The 23,843-nt window shown below is 33.9% G+C and overlaps 1 protein-coding gene across 2 annotated transcripts in view; it reads right to left on the bottom strand.

The window, feature by feature from the left end:
* Positions 1 to 23,843, bottom strand: part of Dok6 (docking protein 6) — a 325,272-nt gene that overhangs the window by 204,961 nt on the left and 96,468 nt on the right. Inside the window, exon 2 of one of the 2 annotated variants that reach the window (XM_041640797.1) lies at positions 11,093 to 11,200. The exons of the other annotated variant lie outside the window; for it this stretch is intronic. Coding sequence (XP_041496731.1) covers positions 11,093 to 11,200 — 108 coding nt within the window. The remainder of the gene's footprint in view (positions 1 to 11,092; positions 11,201 to 23,843) is intronic. 2 annotated transcript variants of the gene reach the window in all.

Genomic DNA, 23,843 nt, shown 5'->3' with positions numbered 1-23,843 from the left:
TTTCACCACTCAACTTGAGCCTTGTAAAATTCACAGATATACTGGGATATACTTCTATCTACATAGTGTGTTCATAAATGAGTGCTCTGCCTACATCTATGGTAATTTCATATTGATCAAAAGAAAATTAATACCATACCTGCAATCTTGTCAGTGTTTGAACTTCATAATAAACTCAGGTTTGCCACTGGGATGATATTAATCAGATAAATTCATGTGTAGAATCCAGCTGGAGTAAACTGCTGGCTCACCTCAGACTAGGCAAGCCTAGATCCAAAATAGCAAATACAATGTTGGAGGCTAATACTTTCAAAACTTTCTGAAAGTGTATAAAAAACTATAAGGAAATAGAAGACTCCTGGAAACCAAGTTACATTTCAGATTATACATCATATCTATATTGTCTGGATTCATAGAGATAGAAAAATGAAACGTGGAAAATTGTCTTATAATGGCAAATATTTCTAATATTTACAAGATATGATTTTGTGCCCTTGCAGGCCTGATTAAAACACACTAATTTCAAATATTTTACCCAAATTATTGAAAGAAAATACGCTAACAAAAAATTAGCTTTCCTCAATATTATGCAACATAAAGTATGCCATTGCACATTAAATTTTTATGTGATAATAATTTTAGGTTAAGAATAAAAACATATGCTAATCATCCAACATATCATTTCGCTGAGTCTCAAAGCCTACAATACTCTAGCAATTAAAATTTTCAGGTCAATAAAATGTGTTTTGTAGCTGCTTCTGAATGGAAGACAAAAATTTCCAAAGGGAGATGAAATTTTTACTGTTGTTATTATGAAGTTATTAACTTTAACAAGTTTTCAAATAGTAAACCTATCAAAAATAAATACAAGTCATTATTATTATTTGATGAATTAAATATGCTAAATAGGCATTTACAATGAGGTAGAAAGCACTATTCCAGATTATATTCTCATGGTTGTATTTTCCAGTTATATATTAGGAATGGATATGCATTAATTTTATAAAAGAAAAGAATCATTTGTTCTCTATAATACAACCTTTATTTTGCTGTCTGGGCCTGAATTGCACAATAAGGTGGCATTACTGATGCATATAAAAAGGGATCATTTTAAGAACCAAAAACACTCAGAATATTTTGAAATGGCAATTAAAATTAAGGCATAGTTTCTAAATCTGTGAAATGTAAAATAATGCTTCAGAAATGATGGAAATAATGTTTAAGCAGAATCGTAGTACTGAATATTATTTTTTATTTGTTTGTTGATTTTTTTGGTAAATCTGATTTACTAAGCAAAATGACTCTTTTGAAATTGCAAGCTACATTTGATATTCAAATGGTGTCAAAATTCTTGTACAGCTGACATATATTGTTGCCCTGATTTCTAACTTACATGTTCTGAAGCAGAAATGAGTTGAACAATGTGCCCCTGTTACTTTTCATTTCCTACAGACACTGTCTTCTAACTTTTATGCTAGTATATTATTTACATTTCCAGATAGGAATATTTAGATTAGGCTACATAGTTTCTTTCTACAGAGGCTATTATAATACGTTACTTTGAAACAGAAAAAAAGATGACTGACTACTTAAAAAAAAAAAAAGGAAGGAAGGAGAGCTCAGATTGTAGCTCAATGGTAGAACATTTGAACATGTGAAAGGCCCTTAATTAGAACTTCTTCATCGAAATTGATACAAGCTGTGTGATTTACATTATAAAAATACTACAACTGTTTTAGGTTTTAATTTCGATGAAGAAGTTCTAATTAATTGTACAATGAATTTGGTTCACATTTGCTCTAATATGATAGGTTAAATTAACTACCCCACTTAAATAGTAGTTTGTTGTGCAGGCATAATTGAGCAACATAGAAAAATTCTTATTTGTGCTGCCTAAGATTTGGTGAAATTTTAATTGACATCAAATCAGATGCTACAAAGATCAAATTGAGCTCTGGAAACTTCCTAACATCTTTAGGTTATGACAAGGCAGATCTGTTCTGGTCCCTGCAAAGAGCTCAACTTCTGGACTCCTCTGTTTAACCTTTACTTAGAATTATTTACTTGGATATTTCATAGAAAGGGCCCCATCATACATTGGTAATTCCCTTATTTTCTTGTTCTACATGAAAGTTATTTTCCCTATTCATTTTCACTGAGTGTTCCCCAAGTAATTAGTATGTGGAAAAAAGATGAAGACAGTCAATAATACAATAAATAAAAAGTCTAGGATGATACATGATATCTGACTCAGAACCAGGTTGTTAATAGATGCTCTTGTTCAAGAAACAAAAACTGCTTGCAGATGGAGCAACGTTTATTATGCAAAAGAATAAAGGTATACAGGATTTTACTCAAATAAATAATTTTCACTCTAGAATTTCTTTTAGGAGCCAAGGCACAACAAGCCTTTGAACACAGTGTACATTATTATCAAGAATGTGATCACACAAACATGGAATCCTGTCTTCATGATTTCAAAATGAGAAAGTTAACGTGATTATACACATGTACTATTTCTACAAAAAACAAAAAAAGTGTAAGGGTAAGCTGTAAAGGCAACTTCATTTCATAAAGCAACCTTTACCTTTCCCTGGGTTCTCTCAGCTGGTTGTTTTAAATGAAATTAATATCCTGCATGAAAGGAAGAGAGAGTGAGAAAAACAATGATTTCAATATCAGGTGATGGGGATTAAGAAAAGAGATCAGATTTGGAATGTGATTCAGTGGTATAAACAAACACTTGGGCACCATTCACAAGCTTGTTACTACCTATTTAAACATCATTTTTCTACCATTTTACAGTTTTCTTCTCTGAAATTTCATGACAACCTCTCCATTCATCTTCCAAGGGAGTTTTATTGATGTTTTCTCCCTAAGGACAGCACTCATGTTTCTTTCATTAAAATTTCTCTAAATGGTTTCTTTGTCATCTATTCAGAAAATTAAGGAAAATTTATTAGTTGGTCTTATGTAAATTGCTCTTGTTCAGTTTTCATCCAGGATAAATTTGTTTTGAATATCTATTATGACAATTATATACAGCCACATTCTCAACCCTAATGCATTTTTAATAACTTCCTTCAGTAGCTAGTGATTTGAAATTCAAATTTCTTTCTAAGTTTAAAAAAGTATATACCATTTTAAAATTGCTTCATATACAATTGATTCATGCAGCAAGATTTCTTTTATAGTAAACATATCAAACGTCTAAATGAGACCATTAATTCTTGTAAGCATATTTCAGACAGAACATAGCACACAGTTAAAAGTTAATAAAAAAATAGTTGTATCCTTGGTTTATTTTTAGTGACCCTTCACTTAGGTTAGAATCATTCTGCTCATTTGATTTATTATTTTAATTTATGGCTATTAAACATGATTGTGACTTTTAGAGAAAGTCAAAAAAACTATTTTCTACATTAAGGAACGTATCTGAGCAAAGCACAATTTTTTTTAACTTCGGAGGCTTAGAGGACAAAGCTTCATCTTTTATGCAGTCTTTATGATCCCTCTTCACCACCATCTTTCCACGTGCTAGCTCTTTGTTGAAGGTTCACCAGCATTAAACTAACCAAACTCTTTGTCAATTTACTCATACCCATACACATTCCTCCATATAATGTATTTTATCAATCACTTTGCTTTTTGAAAGCAGTAATATTTAAGGAAATCCCCACATATCCACTTCTCCCTTATTAACTTCTAATTAGCAGAGACGGAATTAACTGTTTTCCTTTTTCCATCATCACTTATTACAGTTAGCTTTATAAATCTTTTCCATCCTAGGTTGCAAATGTTAAAATAATTATTAGTTATTATGCCTTACCATTTGAGGTCTACTTCAACATGTGTGTGCGTGTGTGTATGTTGTGTGTTTTGTGTGTGCATGTGAGTGTACGTGTGTGCAGTTGTCATGTTATGCAACACTTTCATGTAGTTCACATGTATGTAGTGACCAGATGGAAACTTTCTTCAGTACTGTTCTTCAATAATCCTCCCATCATTTTTTGAGACACTCTCACTCTGAGATCTGAGGCTAGGTAATTAGAATAGGCAGGCTAGAAAGTGAGACCCTAATTTCATCTCTCCATCTCTGCAGCACTGGGATTACGAGGGAGTAAAACAACACCTAGCTTTTTACCTGGGTTCTTTTAATAAATAAGCCTTTAATTGAATTGTGCTCCCAGCCCTTCCAAATATTCCTAAATACTTGTTGTGCAGTAGATCATTTATATGTCACATAGGCCTGGAGGTTGACAACTGTTTTCCTTGATCCATGGACGAGAATATCATCTTACGAAACATTGCTTATTTCACACTAGACACAGTGGTATCCTAGGAATATATATTGCATTAAGAGTATGCATTAACTTCTAGAGCATTCGTTATGCCCATTGCATAGAAAATGGGATTAATCTTGGTTTTATCATCATCAGGTGGGTCCTGGATAGTTTCTTCATCTCAAGTAACGATTACTCTGAGACAAATATTCACTGCAGTTTATTCATGTTACCCCGTGAAAGCACAAAGCACACAAAAGTTATTAGTAAAATATGCATAATTCAGTTACTTAAAGGGTAATATGATTTTGAGGACTTAGACAACTTATTATATTGAGTGATAAAAATGTCAGTTTAGAATAATAAAGGGATAATAAAGGAGTAAAAGGTAAATGGTTATCCGAAAGGGAAAAAGAAAGAAGCTATTACTGTCATTGAGTTGGTTAATACTATGGCAAGAAGAAAAGAATGGAAGTCTGTAAGAGGGAAGCTGTGAGAGAATCAGATTGCTAAGCAGGAGCATGAAGCATTGCAGCTCAAATAAAACTAAACTGAGCAATTAGACTGGAGGCATAGCCTCATGAAAAAGAATCTTAATATAGCACCAAAGAGCCATGCTATAATTATTCTTCTGATTGGCACTAGCCAAAACTTCCCATTTCAGTTTCCAGTCAATCAAAAGAAAAAGTGAGATAAAATTTTTGATGAGTGTCTTAAATTACTGAAATTGTTGGTTTGCACTGCCCATACTATAAAGAAAATGTTATAGTAATAAAACATACTCTTCATAGCACTGTCATGAGAAAGTCAAATATAGAACATGAGGGAATGGAATGATCTAGGGGTGGGGAGAGGGATGGAGTGAGAAAGCAATGAAATTATTTCTAATTGTGTGTTTCTTATGTTGGAAAGTGCATGTTAATAAGTTTGCACCTTGAGTTCATTTTTAAATGCTAGTTGCTTATTTTCTTGAATTGTGATATTTATGTAGCCTTAATTATATTTTGTTCTGTATATGCTTTGTGAAACTTTTTATATTTGGTAACCTGTCTTCTAAATTAAAAAATGGGGTGATTTGAAGGGAAATTATTTCAAATTTTGATACAGTTTAAATTGAATTTTAAAGAATTCTTTCTCCTCCTAAAATATATTACTTATAACATTTTTGCTTATAAAATAAGATTCCTTTTATGATTAATTCTGTAACTCTAGCATGTTTACTGTTTATTTGAGAACAGTGATCAGTTTTGAATTTTTACTTCTCTAGTGTGAGGTAGCGTTGATATCACTTAATACTCAGTTTGTTGAAGAAAAAATCTTTTTCTGTTGCTTTGTGTTTATTGACTGTGTAAATTGATCACCTAGGTTTCTATTTGCTACTTATCTTTTCCATTAGCTTCCATTGATCTGTGCTTACAGTACCTCATTTATAATGCATGACTATGATTTCTGTCATTTTAGAATGTCTTAGCAACTTCAATAACTTTGCTTTTCTGCATTAAGCTTGCTTTGATTAATCTGTGTTATATACATTTCCATATGACGTTATCCTGTCAGTATCTACAAAAATAACCTAAAAAATTTATTAGAATATTTTTGCATTATGTGTCAATTTTAGACCATGACAACCTAGTAACATGGAAGAATCTTAGACACAAACTTCAGCATTTTGTCATATATATGCCTTCCTCCCATAATTCTAAGTTGCTTTCCATAGTTTTCAGCATGGAGGATTTTATATGTGGTTTTATAAGTTCACTTATTATTTGTTGGCACTGATATTAATTGAGTGATTTTTAACAATGCTATTTGCCAAGTGCCAAATGCCACTATGTGAAAAAATGCATTGAGTTTTATACACTAAAATTTCCATGTCTATTGTTCACTAAAATTTATTGGCTCTGTATTTCTAGTTTGACAGGCATTTACAACAAATAATTATGCCATCAAAGAATAGAAAACTTTTTTCCTTTTCTATGGGAAGTTTACGTTAGTTCTTTCCAAATTGTTGATGTTTGCTCTCGTCTTGGCTTATTGAGAGCTGTGCATGATCAATGCAGGTTGAATTCTGAGAAAAGCTTTTTCTCTGTATTTCTTTAAATGGTCCTGTGATGATTTTTTTTATCTTCTATTGCTAATTATTCCATTAAATTTCAAACAAAACAACCTGCTCTTTATGGTGTCTTCTTGTTGTCATATATTTCTAATTAGATATGTTAATAGTTTGCTAAAAATTTTGGATTTACAGAAAATGTTCATAGTTTTCTTTCAAAATATTTGTCTTTTTTGAAATTAGGATACTACTGACAATGGTTATTAGAAATAAAAGGGGGCTATCACTTTAAAGAGGGGAATGGAAGAGATTTGAGAGAAGGTAGTTGGTAGGAGCTGCAGGATAGAAAGGAAGATGCTGATAGGTGAAAGGGATATAATTCTATCTCAGTTAAAACACTAAAACAAATAAATGTAAGGACCAATTATTGTAAAAGAAAATAGTTAAATAAAACATTAAATGTAAGATTCCTGTTGAACCATTCAGAAAACGTGTCATTTCAGGTTTACCATTTGTTGATTTTTTTCCCACTCTCACTGCATGGTGTGTCCTTTCCATGGTTCACCCTCCAGCATTTATAATTTTATCATCAGCATAGTGACTGTCATGAGTAAACTCTATATTATATTTTTTGCTTTGAAAATGTTTTGCTGTGATTTACTCCCTTAGACTGTATTGTTAAAGCTATATCTGTGGTGATCTGTGGGTGGCTCATGCTTAAGGCAGGATACTCAAGCCTCAGCTACGAGGTGATGCTAGTTTGCCAGACCCCATCGCTGTCACCCAAGACCTGTACTGAGTGTGTGTATATCATTAACAGTATCTTCTGAATTTCTCTTTGAAGTGTGTCTTCCTTACTCTCTGATAGCCCACCATAATCAGTGCCAGCTACTTTCCTTAGGCTTTGTAGTGTTCCGGTGAGTGGGAGTCTGCCAGGGCCAGGGCAATTACTATGACTGCAGCTCCCCCTGGTATAAAGGGGTGCATTTTGTTTTGGCAAATCATTTGACTCTCTATTACAAACAAAGTGTTTTGTTAAGAGACCAATGTTATTTTGTATTTTGTGATTTTGTGGTTTGATGTTTGTGGGAGGAATATATAGTTACAGATTACTGTTTTATAGAGAGGAGATGGAAGGAAAAATAGACATTTGATCATAGCAGTTATGATACACTTTCCTGTTTATATCCCTATTATTTCCATCACTTACAGAATATTTGCCAGTTGTTTGTTGATTTATTTTGAATCTCTTCTTCCATATTTTGGCTCAGTCTTTTTGTTCTTAAGCATACCAAGGATTTCTACCTCAATCTCTTGTATCAGGTGTTTTTGTCTTCAATTATGAAATGATCTGCTTCATCTTTGATATTCTTTGAGGCTGCTCCTTGTAATACTTCATCTTTGTCTCACCAAGCTGCAGCAGTTTATTTTTTATTCTCATTTTCTTTTACAGTAAAATACTCGATTTCATAGCACTTTCCTTGTCATTTAAGCTTAAGAACAATGGTAAACAGATGTAGCATTTAATAATTTTTCTCCACCACTGAATCCCCAGTGAAGAAAAAAATAGTACATATTTAAGAAGGTCTATAAAATCATACAAATAATGAATCTGAATTCTAGATCAGGCTGACAGGCAGGATATTTCAAAGACTGAATTTTTTTTTGCAAGCTGACCATTCACAGTGGAAACGAAGAGATTTTCAATATGCAGTGTCCAAGACAAATCCCAGAAAGCACATTCTTTATCCCTGAACACTCCTATAGAGAGCACATGATTGCTACTGTAGTATAAGAAGAGATTAAAGTTGGAAATTCATATTATATGAAATGAGAAGTGTCAGGTTGATGATTCATGACTATAATTTCTACACCTGAGTAGCTGAATTGAGAGAACCCCAAGTTCACAGCCAGCTTGGGCTGCATAATAAAATATGATCTCAAGAATAAAATAAGGCTGTACCCCCAGATAAAGAATTATGGTCAATTAATGACTGCTAAGAGAGAAAGACTTCGTTTGTTCCAGGAACAAGTTCCTGACAGCTTATCCAAGCCCCCAAAAGTCAACCTCAACCACAGATACATATAAGCAACACTAAAAAAAACTTAGGATATGGTTACATACATGTAACACTAACAATTAAGGAACAAGAGACCAAAAGCATAATAAACAAGTAAAACAAGACAACAACAAGATAAGCAAGGAGGAGAACTAATTTAGATTTCTTCTAGAGATGACCACTCATCAATAAATGATAGACACCCTTTCTCGAATCATTCAAGTGTTATCTTTGTTACAAAATCAACTTGAATTCTAAATTATAGGAAATACATAGTTCTATAACTCTCCTTGCCATGTTATGTGTGTATGCATTTTGTCTGCAGTAAGATTCAAGCTTATGGGACAATATTTTTGTCTTATGCAACCTTACATCCCAAGTCATGAATAGAGTACCTGGTATAGAGCAGACATTCAATATGTATTTGTCACCAAATTACCAGTCTACAGTTGAAATCCTAGAAAAGATGTATTGTTTTCATATAAAAATGATAAATTAAACCATGTCTTGCTAAGCATTTTGCTTGTTTTATTTGGGGGGAAAACAGCATTGTATTAACTGGAGTGTCAACCAATGCGTGGCACTGCTGAGCAGCAAGGTTGCACCAGTTACTCTTCTATTGGTTTGATAAAACTCAAGGACTCTTACAGAAGAAATACTTTATTTGGGGTTACAAATCCAGAGGGATTAGAGTTCAAGATGATGGAACAGAGACACAATGGACAGACATGGAAGTTAACAACTTACATCTTGAACTGCAAGCAAAGAGCAAAAAGAGTTAATTGGAAATGATATCTTTAAATCTCAAAGTTGAACACGAATGACATATATCTTCCAATGAGGCCACATCCCCTGAGGTTCTGTGTAATCAGGGGTTCTATTGCTGTGAAGAGACACTAAGACTACCACAATTCCTATAAAAGAAAACATTTAACTGAACATGTCTTGCAGTTTAGAGGTTTAGTCCATTGTCATAGTGGGAAGTATGGCAGCAAGCAGTCAGACATGGTGCTGGAGAAGCAGCTGAGAGTTCTACATCTGGATTGGCAGGCAGACACTGGTGCTGACTTGAGTTTTTGAAACGTCAAAGTCCATGTCTAATGACACACTTCCTCTGACAAGGCCACATCTACTCCAACAAAACCACATATCCTAATACTTCCAAACAATGCCACTCCTTATGAATCTATTGGGACCATTTTCATTCAAACCACCACAGACTCTGCAAACAGTCTTGGGCCCAATACTTAAAAACTAAAGAATATGGGTGATATGCTATTCAAATCACCATGAAAAGTTCTAGCCAAAATTTTATGGAACATATAAAATGTTCAGCCCTCCACAATTTTTCTTGTAAAGAAAATATGAGTCAGCTATGATGGTTCAAGTCTATAATTCCTGAAATTAGGACCTAAGATAGGAAGATTGCCAATCTTTTGAGACTATCCTGGGCTAAATAGTAAGCCTCTTTCTAAAAGCATAAAAATGAACGTTATGGCTTTATATTTAATTCACTGCTTGCCACTTATTCTTAAGTCTGCTTTAAGGGTTTTAAAAACATGGCTGATCTTAATGATACACAGCACCAGTGAAATTTTAGTATGCAAATCCTTTTTTATATGATCAAAATAGGCAGAATTATATTGGCCATTTTATGAAATACCCACTCAAATTGTCATTAGAGACATGCAATGCAACTGTTAAAATCTATTCACTAACAAGAAAACCAAAATGTCCATAAGCTAGTAAATTATTGAGCAGAAAATCAAACATTATTTTTCTGGTAGTAGATCAATATCAACATGTAAAATACCTGACAAAGATTACAACAACTTCAGTTTTAGGCTATCTGACCATATTTAGATGTAAATATATGGTTGGTAGTCTTTTCATAGTTGGATTATATAGCTTATTAACTGTATGTCAAGTAACATATAGTTAACAAAATGGAATAAAATAAAACTGTATATCATGTAAAATAAAATACTACAAATTCATTACATCATCTGAGGTCACTTATGCTCTATGAGTCACTGTGTAAGTTGCTAATGAGGAATTAGAATTTGTATTGAGCTTTTGCAAGCAGCGGTATGCAGGCTATACAATTCCACACTTCTGGGTACAGTGGTATGAAATTATCACCAAAGATAAATTAAGGCCACATGTTTATGGCTATGTGAAGGTCATATTGTATATTCTTTCAGTTATTATGAAGCTTATAGTTTATTCCTGGAATTTATGCAGCATCTACATACCAGCATATTTAATGATCATTTCTTGTTAATGTGCTGAGTAAACAGCTAATGCTATCTATATTAACATTGCTAAAGCTTGTCTGATAAACGTCATTTCTTAAATACTGCTATCGTTTAAATCAGAGCAGCAAATGCACAATTAACCTGAACAGGAGAAAAGTACCCACTCAGCACCTTAGAATGGATCTAGTTGAGTTATGACTCATCTAATTTTGCAAAGTCGCCATAAAAATGAGCTTTCCAGTTTGCAGAAGTATAACTTGGATTTACAGCAGATGATTAAGATAAGAAAGAAAAATAACTTTTACATTTTATCAGAACAGGAGCATTTTATCCTGGCTATGAATTTTTCCCTCTGTAGATTTCATTCATCAAAGAAATGTCTCCACAAGTTGTCAAGAGCCCAGCTGTTCCCCAGGGACCTCTACATGTGTGACTTACCTTGTGAAAGTTTCTGAAATAAGCTGCCTTTTCATCTGGAAATTTTTCTAGCCTTCTGGGTCCCTTGCTAGAAGCCTTCTTAAAAACCAACCAACATCGTCTGAAAATCTGAAACAAATAAAGGCATCTGATTATCCACTCTTTCCTATAAACTTACTGGCTTTTGAGGTCTTCTCTATTCAACCAATCCATAAGGAACGAGTTTGTAAAACCCCATTTACTTCATAGAATAGCTTCTTTAAAGAAGTGTGTGACTCATAGAAACTACAGCACATCTTAAAAACAAAATGTATCATGTAAAATTCAGTGCATTAATCAGCTTATTTTAATCATTTTTAAGTAATCACTTAGTTGCCAGTACTGCATGAATAATGGAAATTCTTTATTTCATATCCCACTGCAGTGTAAATTTATTCGGGTTAAGTGAAATAGATACATACTGCTTGTTTTCTAACTTTGAATAAAAAATAATATTTATAATTGTCTTATACAGCTTCAGGATTATCAACAAATGGTCATGATATAATTTAGAAAATAGTAAAAAATACAGTTTTATATTGGGCCCATACAACTCTCTTGCTTTACAGTTTTATATTTACTAGAATATGCTAAATATTTATTATGTAAAATGATATCTTTCAAATAATATGTGTACATCTAATCCTGATTACTACTTTTAAACAGGTACCGTTATGTTCATTTTATAATGAAACTAAGAGGCAGGACAAAGGCTTGAGTAAATGTCTTTCTGAATCTGTAGTTTTAGCTTTTAAAATACTGTTAATTATATGAGCTCACTTTATTATTTTTGGACAATGTTCTTATTTTATAGAAATAATCAACACTAATCTTTTAGGTTGCTTTCTGATTTTTACTGTATAATATTACATGATCTCCGTAGGTATGTTGAAAAGAAAAGTAAAATGTATTTTGTCCAAAGCAATTGAACTTTCTTGGTAATTTGAAATGGACACAACTTTTTAATGTCTAAATTTAGCATATTTTAATTCATGAAGAAAAATTCTTCAGTAGCATGAAGAGAGATTTCATCAAAGGTAATTTTAGAATCTTAGTCACTGTGTTTCTATTCTGTCTTTATTTAAAGTACACATTTGCCACAATCCCTTTTCTGCTAGTAGAAGACATGAGTGTAATTCTTCCAAATTATTCCCATGAACATTTTTCTTACTCACTGAAAGACAGCATTTTCCATGTTAAAAGGCATTCTCAGAACAATCACAAATGAATTTTCCACTAAGAGCAAAGTAAGTAAAATAACCATCTGAACACTCACTCCCTCTGCGCCTGCTCTCTTTCTTAGATCTTTTACTATAGCTTTGAAAAATACATCAGCAATGGTGTTGAGCTCCAAGCATACAATAACATGTCTGCCCATCTCAGGGATTAGATATATCTTCCTTATCAAAGGGTTAATAGCTGCATACCTGTAAATGAGGAACTGGTCAATTTCTTTAGAATGATTGGTTTGCTTTGATACATGGCATTTAGCATGTGGCATTGAATTTCTTTGTTGAACCTTCCAAAATTATATTAATGATTACAATATGGAATCAACATATGATTTGCGTAGCTCCAATTAATGAATTTCAGCCATTTTTATCCAATCCATTTCTCTTTCTCATCTTTCTCGTTTTTCTGCTGAAATCTTTCTTCCCAGCAAACTCCTTTCTATTTGCACGTCTTGTGTCGCATGTGGACTCCTTAAGCTTAATTAGTTTCTTTCCACAGCATGGGAGGGAAATTATTTACTGGAGCAAGGGCAAATTACCAATGGTTGTAGCAATCAAAAAATGACACCCTTTCCCTCAGAACCATACACTGCTAGTAGTCCTTCAGAAAGGGGTAGAACATCTTGAGTTTCTCCCCTAATCATGACAAAATGTATGAAAAAATGTTAATATACAAAAAAAGACAAAAAGACTGTGAAAAATTGGTAAAGCTTTTATATTTTTATCACAGCTCTTTTATTTATTCATCACCCAACTTCAGTGTTACTTAGTGCTCAGAAGAGTAATGCTTGGAATTGAGGGGGAATTTAACAAGATGGGCCAAAGTTTCAGTGTACAGAAAATTCTCCACAGGTGTTGCCCTTCTTTCAGGTTACTTTATCTTACTGATAGGTGCTATTTGCTACAAATAGCAAAGCTGTACATGATAACATTTCTTTTTACTATAGGAGTTCTGGTTCCAACATACTGCTGTGGGAAATATTTCTGTATAAGGGCTGCTTTTATTGGTTAATGAATAAAGCTGTTTTAGCCAGCAGCTTAGCAGAATAGGGCAAGGCAGGAATTCCAAGCAGAAAGAGGAGTGAGTAGGCAGAGTCAAGGAGAATATGTGGAGCCACCACAAGAGGCAGACACAGAAGACAGATGCAAGACAGAACCTTACCAGTAGGTAGGTCACAACCATGTGGTAATACTCAGGTTAAAAGAAATGGAATACTTTAAGATATAAGTTGTAGCTAGCAATACACTTAAGCCTGGCCAAACAGTATTGCAAATAATATAGTTTTGTGTGATTACTTCAGGTCTTGAAAACCTGGAATGAATAACCAGCCTCCATCTACAGATGGTCCCCAACATGTACAGCTAAATCCACATAAAACCGAGAGAGCTACAAAATGAATTCTAGACAAAAAGAACAGACTTCAGTGCAATTTCTTGGAAGTCACATTTTTTTTTTTCAGATGGGCTGTCTTTGCTAGAAGTGAGCAGGGGTGTCATGGCTCCTTTAAGAGAGATCTTCCTGATTCAGCATTAGCAGCAAAAAATTGCATAGACGTGGCTTCCTGGTTCGCCAGCACAAACAGCTCTGAACCTTTGGGAGGTCTGGCTACGGAGCAATTGAATGGAGTTTGTAGGCCCAGGAGCTTGTATGCCCTCTCAGGTTTAAGAGGAAAGTAGCTGAAACCATGCTCACCCCACCCCTGCTTGGCAGGCATTGGGATCTGGTCCGCTAGGAGTGAATTGGCAGGAGAGCATGGCAAATTCTTACAGATGTAAAGGTCTCACATGATTCTGATAATCAATTAAATTAATGAATCTGACTAATCAAATATATATTAGTATATCTGATCAAAGTGTTAAAATGTTTCATTGAATACAAATATTTGCCAATATTAATATTTCATGATGTTTCTAATATATTGAGCAGTATACATGTGCATGCTTACATTTAGGTCATTTTATTGCTCACACCTTGGTAGTCATCATGATAGCAAATGAATCCTTAAAATATTCATAGAAATCCATATGTATGTAGGCATTTCAATGTTCATTTTGTATTACTATAGTTACTTTAATTTAATAATTGAGCTAAATATGAGCCAGAAAGCATGCATTGTTATTGCAGAACAAGCGATACCAAATAAGATGATAGATATACCTATTTAAATAGCATCCTCTCCTTCAGCTGTTATAACATTAACAGATCAAATGACCACAGACATACATGAGCAAGGAAAATGACTGCTGGGAGCTAGAAAATCACTTCTATGAGAAAATATATATGTAAAAAAAGGTTTATCTAAAATGAAAGGTGAAAATCTTTTGAGGAAATGAAATAAAACCCCATGATTGAACTAGCACCTAAATGTTTTTGCCCATGAGAATAAGCAGTTGGTGTGGGAGGTCCTTCTGTCTGTGTGTTGTTTTTATTGGTTAATGAATATAAAAAACTGCCTTGGCCTGATAGGGTAGAACTTAGGTAGGTGGGGAAAACTGGACTGAAAGCCAGGGGGAGACACCATGGATCCTCAGCCTGAGACAAACACTGGTTGGAATCTTTTTCTGCTAAGCCACTGCCACGTGACGATGTACACATTAATAGAAACGGGTTAAATTAATATAAGAGCCAATAACAAGCTAAAAATAATAGGCCAAGCAGTGTTTTAATTAATACAATTTCTGTGTGATTATTTCGGTTCTGGGTGGTCAGAACGAAGGAGCAACCCTCTGCAACAAGCAGTAATGAATGACCAATGAGCCTTATTTATTTATTTATTTGGAAATTGGGGGCAGGTGTTCTATTCTAATTTGATAATTCTTGCATCTCAAGAGCATAAATAATTGCAACTATTTTGGTTTGGGCTGTTTAAGGACAAAATTTATTTCTTGAAGAAAGTCTTGACAAGTATCTGTCTGTTAGCAGGTGACATTTTTGCAGGTTACATCTTTGTTTAGGGAATTCTGCACCCTCTATCTTGGAATAAGAACTGAGAATTTCACCTCTTTCAGACACCCATTCTAAATAAGTAGGTTGCCTTAGCAACCTAGCTATAAGGTGACCTCAGGGCCCTGTTGCTGCCAGAATTCTAGAAGTCCCACGGATATCAGCTGGCCCATTCTATGGTTTCCAATGTGTTAGTTGGATGGGCAGCTTGCCATGATTACATACCCATTCCATCTGATGAAAAATTTTTGCCACATGGCATTTTTTCCTTTTAGCACTTTCTCCATTTCAAGGTGATTTTATACAAAGCTTTCCTTCCCAGTTAAGACTTACCAGGAAGAAGTCGATAGCATATTTCTTGGCTTCAGATCATAGCTGTAATTATGCTATTTAGCAAGTACTCATTCACAAATTTAATGTATTCAATGTCAGATTTAATAGATCTATTCTATCACAAGCCACTGACCTAATGAACCTTGTACATCAAAATAGGATATCAGTACTTGGAAGAATTTTTGATTATAGTAATTGTCAGCGTTGATGGTTGTTGTGATATTTCATTTGTATTTTAATAAATAAAGCATGTCTGAAGATTAAAGAGTAAAACAGTCCTACTGGTCAGCCTTACAGACCAGGCAGTGGTGACACACACCTTTAATCCCAGTTGAAATGCTAGTTTGCCATAGGAATCAGGTGGTAGTGGCGCAGGCCGTTAATCCCAGCCCTAGAGAGGAATTTAAGATAGGAGGAGACAGCTCTCAGGCACAGTCTCATTCTGAGATTCCTGGAGGCAGGACTGCCATTTCAGACTGAGGTAGTAATTAATAAGAGCCAGTAACTGCTTGTTTTGCTTTTCAGTTTGAACCCCAATATCGGTCTCTGAGTTTTTATTAATCATGCTACAGACAGCTTGCCACGATAAAGAAAGTCATAGAATATTTTTCTCTAGGATTCAATATATATACAATGGTACATTTGAGTTTTCTCCTGAAAGCAAGATTCCTTCTTCCTCCACATGTACACACACATACACATAAAAATACACATAAATTACACATTGATATATAAGATTCATTTATCCAAAACTGTATTTGATGAAAATAAAAAACAAATATGTGAAGCCTACTCTGAAATAGGTATGACAAGATTATGCTATGTGTAACTTCCACCAGCTAGTAGAGGATCTTTGTCGTACCAGAGAGAACCATTTGGTGTGTGTGTGAGAGCAACCATTAGAAAGAAACATGTCTAATTACCTGGTGGATTAGATGTATTATGGTTAATATGAAAGCAACGCATGCTATTGATTCAGACTTAAATGTTGTTAAGCTTGTTTTAATATAAGAAATCCACTTATTTATCCATCCATTCATTGATATATTCCTTCAGTAAATCTTGAACGATTTCATGGATATAGTAATAAAAAAAACCTATTCACAATAAAAACCAAATATATCTTCTTATAGAAAGAATTCTTGCACTTTTGAATGTATCCTTAATTATATATTAGGCAGGTGGTAGTTGATAAATAAATGCATTTGTGAGTAGCTAAGCACTGTGGAAATAATTATAGCACAGAGATGTGTTTTGAATACCAGACCTAGTATGTCACCCTCCCTCTCAAGGACATTTTATTCCAACATTAGATCAAGTAGAAGAATATGTGATGCATACATCTGGGTACAGGAGGCCTCTGGGTGAGACCATTGAGCTGCAAATGTGTTCATGGGTTAAAAATAAGAAAATTAAAATGGACTAATGTCAATTGGGGGGGGGGCTCTTAAATTAGAACTGTGGCATCTCAGGCATGTCCACTATTAAGCTTTTTACTTGAGATGTCTGGGTGTTCACCTTATAAATTGTGATAAGAACTACAGCCACCTCTTGTGATTCTGTCTGATCCTTTCCTAACAAGAGGTTTGAGCTTTTCTCTAACCATCACAATATTAGCAAATAAAAACTGTCACCTACCGTCACTCTTCAGCTTAAGCCATAAAACAGATGCCACTCAATAGGATCCTTTATGTAATAGCACGGTGGCTTGAATTAAGTTTCCCAGATTTAAATTCTAATGTCTCCAAATAAATTTAATCCTTCTTCATTCTAAGATAGATAGTTTGTATCTTGCCTGAGGATTGGAATTTTTCTAACTGCTTCAAGAACTAAAAGAGACACAAAGAGTGAACAGGGAATCAGAGTAAGGGAGAAAGAATTTGCAGTTGTGGGGTTTGTCTCCTGCTCCTGTGTGATGTCATTAGAAGCTCTGACCAGAAGAGGGTGTCAGATTCCCTGGAGCTAGAGTCACAGGCATAGGGACTGCACAGTATGGCTACTAAAAGCTAGATTTAAGTCCTCTGAAAGAGAAGTAAGCATTCTTAGCCAATGAGCCAAGTCTCGGGATTGCCTCCCAATGTCTCTTTTAAAAGCATGTTACTCTTCTTTTCCTAAATGATGTGACTCAGTTTCAGTCATAGTAGTCAGGTGAATTCATGACACAAATATTAAAATCTTTCTAAATGAAACTTTAGAAAGTGCAGGTATTAATAGGTTTGACGCTGACCTCACACATATTGGTTAAACAAGGTGCTAAAATATAATAAAAATAGAAGAGAAGGAATTGAATTAACTGAATATTTATTTTTATCTCAGGAATGAATGTTCTAAGAAACGAACAGGAAGTCACTGAAAAGGTCTTTGTCATATGTCTGACTGCAACGTTTCAAAAGACTATCCAATTCAAGGAAAAGCGGGATACTCGAACTGCCACTGATAAAAAGGAACTTAACATGTGTCTAGGGGGTTTAAAATTTTACTAAATTCTTAAAACTTAAGAAAATCTGAAGTAGAAGGGAAAGAAGACAACTCACCCCTAACAAAAGAAAATAAAAAGATACTAGGCTATGCAGGGACAGTGAGCTGCTCTTTCTACTGGAGTCTATATTAATGAGTCTGGAAGATGCACAGTTATGGAAAATCTTGTAATGTCTCTAGATAAACCACATAGACATTAGCAATTCTACTGTTTTTTGTACATATGAGAAAAATATATGTATCTTTTACAACATTTGTGATAGCATTACTCATAAAGGTCGCAAGTGCAGGCACTATGATTTACGTACACAACTGAGCAATTGACACCTTTGAAAGTATATGAACTATTGCTACACAGACAAATCTCAAAATCATCACTTTAATGAAATCTCAGTAAAAGATGATGTTTGAAGCTCCATATATCCGCATAAATCCCCCTGGCTGCCTAAGCCAAGCTGTACTGTGTAATCTATATTTAGAAGTAGAGAGTACCAAGAACAAGAAAGTGATTTCCATCATAATCACCACAGTGACTGATTCATTGAGAGGTGCAGGTGTGAGAGGAAGGTCCATGCTGGAGTTCCTTCTTCATCATTAAAAACATATATAAAGGCACATATGTCAATTTTCATTTAGATGTCTTTATGTAGTTTATGCCATTTTATTAGATTGTTTTAATTTGATTAGAGTCTATGTATGTTTTCTCTCTCTCTCTCTCTCTCTCTCTCTCTCTCTCTCTCCTCATGTGTGTGTGTTTGTATAGTAGGTTTATGCACACAACAAAGACAGAACAGGACCCTGGGTGTCTTCTATCACTCTCTACTTATTACTTGAGACAAATGTTTCACTGAACTGAAGCCCTATCATTTCCCCATCTTAATTGGATAGTAAGCACTTGGGATTCACCTGTTTCTTCCCCTAATACTCAGGTTACATGCCTGACTTTTTCGTGGGTCCTGTGTATTAAAACTAAGGTTCTCATCCTTGCTGAACAAGTATTTTTACCCACTGAACTATCCCCAAGGCCTTATGATTATTTTTAAAAGTGTTCAAGTTTACAAAAATGTCAGGGGACACATTTTACTTTTTTTCCTTTTGTGGTTCCTATTTCCAAGTAGAAAATAAGGAAAGATAACAGATAGAGACAGAGGAACCAATCCTCCTAGTATTTCCAGGGACAGATGGCAGCAATTGATAAGTGTGCTAAAAAGGTGTTAGGATCAACCATTAATTAGGCTGAACACAGCAAGAAAACAGACAGACACCACACAGCTTCTGGCTAAGACTCAGGCGTCCCAGAAGTACTTATGTCTAATGCTATCAAGTTTCTAAAAAAGTCTTGGCAGCTTTGGTTTATCTGTTAAAAATCAGTTAATAAAGACTGGCTACGCCCTGGTGCCTCTGAAGGGGGACAAGGCAGGACTCTAAGGAGAACTTTAAAAAAACAAAAAAAACCTGCTCACCAGTGGCTGAAACCCTGTTGAAGGCTTCACATGGGACCATACAGTCTATGCACTTGTCAGCATAGAAGGAGTAGAACTTACCTATTTAACTCCAATAGTTTGTCAAAGAATGTCAACCCCAGTGGTGTTACCCAAGCTCCCATGCTCCACTGTGTCTCTCTGTGTTCAAAGTCTGTGTTTTGGGCCCATCTCTGTAGTGGAACATGTTTGCATCTGTATTATCTTTGAACTGAGAGATACCTTTAGAAGTGAATGATGAACATACAGAAATGAAGACATAATTTACATTTCACTATTCCTGTGTAATATCGCAGCCATTTTCAGTTTTGTTTTGTTTTTTCTTTCGTGTGTTCCAGTATGTGGATGGTGTGTATTCATGAGTGTGCATGTGGTTAGCACTTGTCTCTGAAAACACGTATGGAAACCAGATGTTACTTCAGGCCTCCTTCTACAGTCATCCATCTTTGATTTGAGAGAGGATCTCTCCTTGAAACTGAAGCTAGGTTGGATAGCCAGTGACTACTCAGAATGGGGCTTCAGCACAGGAGTAGTCTTCAGGCATACTGTTCCACCAGCTTTTACATGAGTGCCGAGGCTCTGAACTCAGGTCTTCACATTTGCACAGCAAGCATTTTCTTAGCGAGCCATCTTCTCAGCTCCAGCCACACTCATTCTTGAAGGAGTACTGTGTTGAAACTCACACATTTGACTTTGTTTTTCACTTAATGTTTCATTACTTTCCTGCTGAATTTGAGAGCAAAAGGAGGCCACCCCCCCTTTTTTTTTCTTGCTTGTAGCAACAGAGGTTTTTAAAATGCATCAAGATAAGTTAACCCCTTCCATGCAGAATGTGTCTCAGAATTAGCAGGTCTCCCTAAATACCCCAGGCTATTTCTTCATCCCCTGCTGGGGTCACAGTGTAGTTGTAACACCATAGAAGGCGTTGGGAGTACCAGGGCTTGAATTTTTCTATGTCATGTGATATAAGAAGGACAATCATGAAGTTCAGGTCAACTGCTTAAGAGAAAGTAGAGAAATAATCTATGTGAAAAGCTTGAAATTTTTAAAAAGTATCAATTATCTAAAGTTCAATGAAATGTTTTTTATTAATTAAAAATATGTTGTGATGAACACTTACTTGTGCTGATATTTTGAACTCATAAGTTAAAATTTCTAACTTGATGTCCTCTGTTTCTTAAAATGATGCATTATAAGAAGAAGCAAATTGGGGTGTATTACAAATTATTTAAGACCCACACTTTTCTCTATGCATATGGCCTTTGGTGGACATACATTTTTTTGTAATCTATTCAATCTACAAACTTCTCTTGAGTATCTGATGCTTATTGGATTCTTCTCCAATATGATGTTGTAATCAATGAATCAAGAAAATGTGAGTACTTATGACTCCTGACTGCATGAAGGTTCTCACCCAGTAACTGCACAGGAAGCATAAAAATATGAATAGACTATGGGATAGTAGAGAATGATGAGTAGAAAGAAAGTTAACAGAAAAGGGAAAATGGAAACCCCAGAGGGAGTAATGAGAGTCACACTATGATGTATGGAACACATCTCTAGCTGGTCTGGAACCACTGTGTAGCCCAGGGTGGCTACAAATGGCCTCAAACTCAAAGTGATCTGTCTGCCTCTGAAATCCTAAGAATAGTATTAGACTTACCAAATAAATATCTGGCAGTTACAACTTATTCATGTAACAAAATTTAGTCTTTATGCTTGGTCCATATATATACTGGTATAATATTCTTCTCATGGCAAAACATAATTTTTGTATTAAATATTTGTACAAGATATCTATAAGTTAGAATTTATGAGTATGAATTGCTATCATCTCTATAAAAGAAAAAACAAACACAGGTAATATTTAATATATAGCAGTCACTTAGTATATTAATATATTTAATACATTCTATTAAAAATTTGAGATATGTATTTACATAGTTCATATTTATATTTCCCAGAATCTAAAGCCCCTTTTAGACCATGATAATAAATTTTCATAATGTTTTAAGCTACTAAAAATATATAAAAATCCCTAAGTAGGTTTCTGTTTAATATAGTCATGAGACAATGACATTCTCATATGCAGAAAATATTTCCCTTTAATCTTGTGTGTCAGTTTCTCAATTCCTTCAAGGAAAGTGATTTTTTTTAATTATTTTATTTTTTGAGAGGCAATAAGAACCAGAGGATTAGAAGAATTTTATAATCTTCTCCTAATATATTTAACAATCATTAAAATTTTTAGAAAATCAATAAAATTTAATAAAATTCTACTTTTTTTCCAAGAAGATGAGACTTGAATAAATAGTCTACATGTAGATTTCAATGTATTTTATAAATTATTGTCAAAATGAAGAAGAAACACTCTTAATAAATTTAGTAAAAAAAACCTACAAATATACCTTTGTCTGTAAAGAATTTAATCTTCATCTCATAGCCTAATGGGTTTCCTCAGAAGAAAAATTTTGGTATTTTTGTCTTGTATATATTTATTCTCTCCCTAAGCATGATTTTTATTTCTCACATCTAACTGAAAATATCAGTATTTTCTCTTCTGTTTATAAGGCAATAAATCATGTAAGGATACTGATCAAATTATTTAATGATTACAAGACATCTATTGAAAATGGAATTTTTATAACTTATTTATTGCAAAACAATTATGTTTGAGACATTGAAATTGGTGTTATTTGAATCTTAAGTGCACCCTTCTAACTTATGTATCAAAGGCATCAGGGTGGAGAGGTAGGAAGTCATTGTACCATTAAGCAAGTCACTGGAGGTTATATATCTCAAGGATGCATTTAGTTCTCTTATTTTTCTGTTCTTTCTGTATTTCCACGTTGTGATGAGATGAGCATGCTTGCTTCATCATAGGCCACTTCAGAAGTTCTGCCTTATCCAGTCACAGAGACTTTGTAAAGAAACCTCTAAGTATAGGATCCAAAATGAGTATTTCTTGCTTCTTGTTGTCAGAGGGAAAAAACTAAGTAATACAAATAATCATTTTTTTCAAAGTTTGTAGTTCTTGTAAAATTTCCCCCTTGGGCTTCCACATTAAAGCCCATTTCTGAGTGCCATAAAGAAACAAAAACAAAATCTATCTGAATTTTATGTAGTATTTTAATAGTTTTGTAAGTACTTAATTTTCTCAAGAATATTCATTATTTAATCTCCTTAGAGGAAGCTTTTGTAGTTCATTCACTAACTATACATAGCTTAATTGCAGAATTTTGATAGAATAGAAAATATAGCTCCATCAATTTACCAATTCATACTATTTAGTGATTTGACCACACTACAAATGTTATATAAAATAAATGCTTTGGTATGTGACAAATAATAAAACTGCTGAAAAATGCTGTCACAAAACAGCACTAAGTAAGATATAATGTTTGCCATTTGCACGTATATAAATTGATTTATTCTAACTATATCAAGATTGTGTAATGTCTTCAGAATTTTTTTAAAGAAACACACTCACATTGTTCTATGCAGTAGACTAATATATTACAACCTGTACTATTGTGTGTTGAATAAGAAAGCTAAGATTCCTGTGTATAAGTGGAGTATTGAATTCACCTAAGTAAATCCTTTCTTGATTCACTTAAGAAATCTTAAAGTACTTAAAACATGCATTGAGGAAAATAAGGCTTACATTATTTTTCAAATTTTTAACCAAAGCATCTTTCTTTTTAATTTTCATCATGATTAATTTATCTCAATATTACTATTATAAAATAAAAATATAAGATAACCAGGCTTTTTTGGCTTTAGGAAAGAAATAGACATTGGTACCAGCACTGACTGTAAGAAATTTTTCCTGTAGACAGTAACAGCATCTGAAAATATTGGAAAATTTTGTTATCTCATAATCAAAATAATGTTCCTTGAGAACAAAATTTCAGAAAGGTAAGAGTGATAGAAATTGAAAAATTAATATGCCATTAAGGAAATAAATTATAATTTTTATTTCTTGTCTAAAACATTTATAAAATTTTAAAGCAATTGTCTGCCAATATACTCAAAACACATTGTGACATCATGCAATGATCATAATAAAATCAATATTTAGTGCATATTAATAATACATGGAAAAACTGGATCTAATTCTTGTGATTGCTGTGTTCTGGACTATGTCTGGGTATGGACAATGGCATTTATTTCTTAGATTCAAAAGCTAAAATGAAAGTATAACAATTTATTCAAGTAAAAACATTCTTTAGTAGTCTGCACAAACTATAAATGATCTAAGATGT

The sequence above is a fragment of the Microtus oregoni genome, unplaced genomic scaffold, assembly GCF_018167655.1.
Source record: "Microtus oregoni isolate MIOR12 unplaced genomic scaffold, Mior012 000065F_ref0000479, whole genome shotgun sequence".
Classification (NCBI taxonomy): Eukaryota; Metazoa; Chordata; class Mammalia; order Rodentia; family Cricetidae; genus Microtus; species Microtus oregoni.
The sequence above is the reverse complement of the archived record's forward strand: the minus strand, read 5'-3'. Positions and strand labels throughout refer to the sequence as shown.